The sequence below is a fragment of the Nicrophorus vespilloides genome, unplaced genomic scaffold, assembly GCF_001412225.1.
Source record: "Nicrophorus vespilloides isolate i.1.1-1 unplaced genomic scaffold, Nicve_v1.0, whole genome shotgun sequence".
Classification (NCBI taxonomy): Eukaryota; Metazoa; Arthropoda; class Insecta; order Coleoptera; family Silphidae; genus Nicrophorus; species Nicrophorus vespilloides.
The window spans coordinates 26840-30336 of record NW_017099952.1 but is presented as its reverse complement, the minus strand read 5'-3'; the positions used below and the strand labels follow the sequence as shown (position 1 = coordinate 30336).

The 3497-nt window shown below is 24.8% G+C and overlaps 1 protein-coding gene across 1 annotated transcript; it reads right to left on the bottom strand.

Annotated features, from left to right (window-relative positions):
• Positions 1 to 924: 924 nt before the first annotated feature.
• On the bottom strand, positions 925 to 3497 carry LOC108566294 (general odorant-binding protein 72-like). The gene is made up of 6 exons (XM_017926106.1): positions 3393 to 3497; positions 3255 to 3342; positions 1289 to 1377; positions 1126 to 1228; positions 998 to 1062; positions 925 to 942 (listed from the first exon to the last, which is right to left on the bottom strand). Exons 1-6 carry the CDS (start codon positions 3441 to 3443, stop codon positions 925 to 927), a joined length of 414 nt encoding a protein of 137 aa, XP_017781595.1. The 5' UTR covers positions 3444 to 3497.

The window sequence follows — 3497 nt, the reverse complement described above, 5'->3', positions numbered from 1 at the left end:
TAACTATAAAAAAGTGTATGAAAAGTTAACTCCAATCATTACTAAATATATTTAGTGGTTTTACTTTGAATTCTATTAAAAATATTTAACAAATTATTAAAAAAAATAAGTAAAAAATCATTATTTATTAAATTTAAATCAAGTTTTCAACTCTATAATAATTACAACACAAAGTTTATATAAAATCTCATTAACAGTAGTAGATTTACTTTTATACTCTAAACTATTTTACTAATTAATTAATTTCTAAAAAAAAAAACAAGTTACAAGTAAAAAAATGAAGAATTTCAAATTAAATTTAACACAAAGTAAATCTGAATAAATTCATTCATTTTGAATTTGAATAAAGAAAAGCAAGTAAATAATCTTTTTTTGATATAATTCAAGTTTTCCATTTGTTTTGGACGAAGGACCAAGTGATTGGAAGAAGTTGTTGAAGATTCAAAGTTTGGCGTTTATTAACTACATCAACACTCTTACACTGTACTTAGACTTATACTCAACTAATACTATCTTAATTCTGTCTCTAAAACTACTGCTTAACTAAGAAACTAATACTGATGTTCTCCACGCTTAACTCATCCGAGCTTAGCTTCTTCGACGACTTCATGGTGTCCATCAGCGTTTTCCAAACTGTGAGGCGCGAATATTAGTCACAGTGAACAATTTTCCAAATGACTGCTAAAGTTTTATCTATTTTATGAATTGGCGCCTCTCCTGCCAAATGATTAAATATTTTTAAGGGAGGCGTATTAACATCAAGTTTGGAAACCACTTACGTTCAATCACCATTCTATAATAATAATTACAGCACAAAGTTTATATAAAAACTCATTAACAATAATAAATTTAACTTAAAATTTTAAACTATTTGACTAATGAATTAATTTCTAATAAAACAAATTAGAATTCATGAAATTGTAATCACAAGACGAAGTAGATCTGAAATAATAGTTCAATTATTATTGGATACACTTATTTACTTTCGGAAACTTACATCCTTGTTGTAGTTGTAATAGCATTTATTGGAAATCAGTGCAGTCTCGCACATGTCTTCTCCCTCTGCAAACGGAAAAAGTAATTAATCCTTCCTTCTCTTCGTTCAACCACTGACAAATTACTCACTGTACTCCTTACAAATATCGTACATGGCTTTGTACGCGGGCTTAAGATCATCCGAGAATCCGAGCAGCAGCCTGTCGTAATCGATGTATCCATCGGGCTTATACTGTATATAAAGGATTTAATTAAACTATCGAACGATCGGTCGCAATTAATTAGCAATTACCACACCGAAGCTGTTCAGGATGCACCCCAAATAACAGGAGACCGATTTTTCCGCGGAAAATTCACCATCCATCATCCTGTCCACGACGGCTGAAAATCCCCAAGAGATGAACAACAAACTTTGAATATCTCATAGTCAATATTGTTATAAAGTCAATTTGATGATCGAACTTTCTAAATTTTAATTAATTTTTCAAAAGTTAACTCTAATCATTAGAATCAATAAATATTTTTAATACTAATTATTTTAATCCAAGAAAAAATGAAGATTTAAGGTATTTTACTTAATCTGAATAACTTAGTAATAATTAGAGATAATTCTAATAATCAATATCAATTAAAAACTGTAATTTTAATTAAAGAATAATTAAATATTTAAGACTTTTCATTCTAATCAATGTTAAAAACTTTTTAATTCATAACTATCAGTTTTAAAAAAGTTATTTCCAATTATTTTTATCAATAAAGCTTCAATTTAATTGTTCATATCTAATTGAGACACTGTGCTTTCAATCAAAGAAAAATTTAAGATTTCAGACGTTTTTAATCAACCTGAAAAATGTTCTAATTTTTAATTATAAAATTTTATTGAAAAGTTATCTCTATTCATTACTATAAACTTCAATTTAATTGTTAATATTAATATTAAATAATATTAACCCTTTGGTTATATTGAAGATTTTACACTTCAACTTTAAATCAACTTGAAAATTTGTCTAATTTGTAATTATAAAAAAGTGTATGAAAAGTTAACCCCAATCATTACTATAAATAAACCTTCAATTTAATTTTTAATACCAATTTAAAACTCTAATTTTAATGTAAGATAAATTGAAGATTTTTAACTTTGACTTCTGATCAACGTTAACAATTTTCTAATGTGTAATTATAAAAAAAAGTGTTTGAAAAGTTAAGTCCAATAATTACTATAAATAAACCTTTAATTCAATTGTTAATACAAATTTTAAACAGTAACTTTAACCAAAAAAATGAAGATTTTCAACTTTTACTTTTAATCAACATGAAAATTTGTGTAATTTTTAATTATAAATAATTTTTGAAAAGTTAACTTTAATCATTGCTACAAATAAACCTTCAATTTAATTTGTAATACCAATTTAAAACTCTAATTTTAATGTAAGATAAATTGAAGATTTTCAACTTTTACTTCTAATTTTCTTATTTGTAATTATGTATGAAAAGTTATGTAGAAAAGTTAACTTCATTCATTACTATAAATTAACCTTCAATTCAATTGTTAATACCAATTTATAACTGTAATTTTCACCAAAGATAAATTGAAGATTTTCGATGTTTACTTTTAATCAACCTGAAAATTTGTCTAATTTTTAATTATAAATAGTTTTTGAAAAGTTAACTCTATTTATTAATATAAATAAATCTTCAACTGTTAATACCAATTTAAAACAGTAATTTTAACCAAATGAAATTGAAAATTTTCAACTTTTACTTTTGTTCAAGATAAAAAAAATACTAATTTGTAATTATAAAAAAAAAGTGTATGAAAAGTTAACTCCAATCATTACTATAAATAAACTTTTACAATTTAAAACAGTAATTTGTAAAAATTGAAGATTTTCGTCTTTTAGTTTTAATCAACATGAAAATTTGTCTAATTTTTAATTATAAATAGTTTTTGAAAAGTCAACTCAAATCATTGCTATAAATAAACCTTCAATTCAAATATAAATACGAATTTAAATCTATAATTTTAAGAAAAATTGAAGATTTCAGACTTTTACTTCTCAATGTGATCAATGTGAAAAAAAAATCTGATCTAATATATTTTGAGACAATAATTTTAAGATTTATTTATGATCAACATCAAAAACCTTCTAAATTTTTCAATTTAATTTTAATATAGAAAAATTGAAGATTTAAATAGCAATATTTATGATAAAAAAGCTAGTTTATTATGTAATAATGTTTAAAAAAAAATGAAAGACCCAAATCGACTCCTGTTTCTTCTTGGCACTTGCTTCTAATTCCGGACGCGACGTCCATAAAACAATCAGGAATTTTGTTGTACGCCAACTACAACGAAAATTTATAAAAATTACGTAACAATTGTTTAGGCAACGTACGGCGACGCTGTTGATTAGAACGACGGAAATGAGGAGAGATTCGGTCGCCATTTCGGGTATGCCAATTAAGCGTGTAAGCTATGCACACTATTTATATTAACCAGA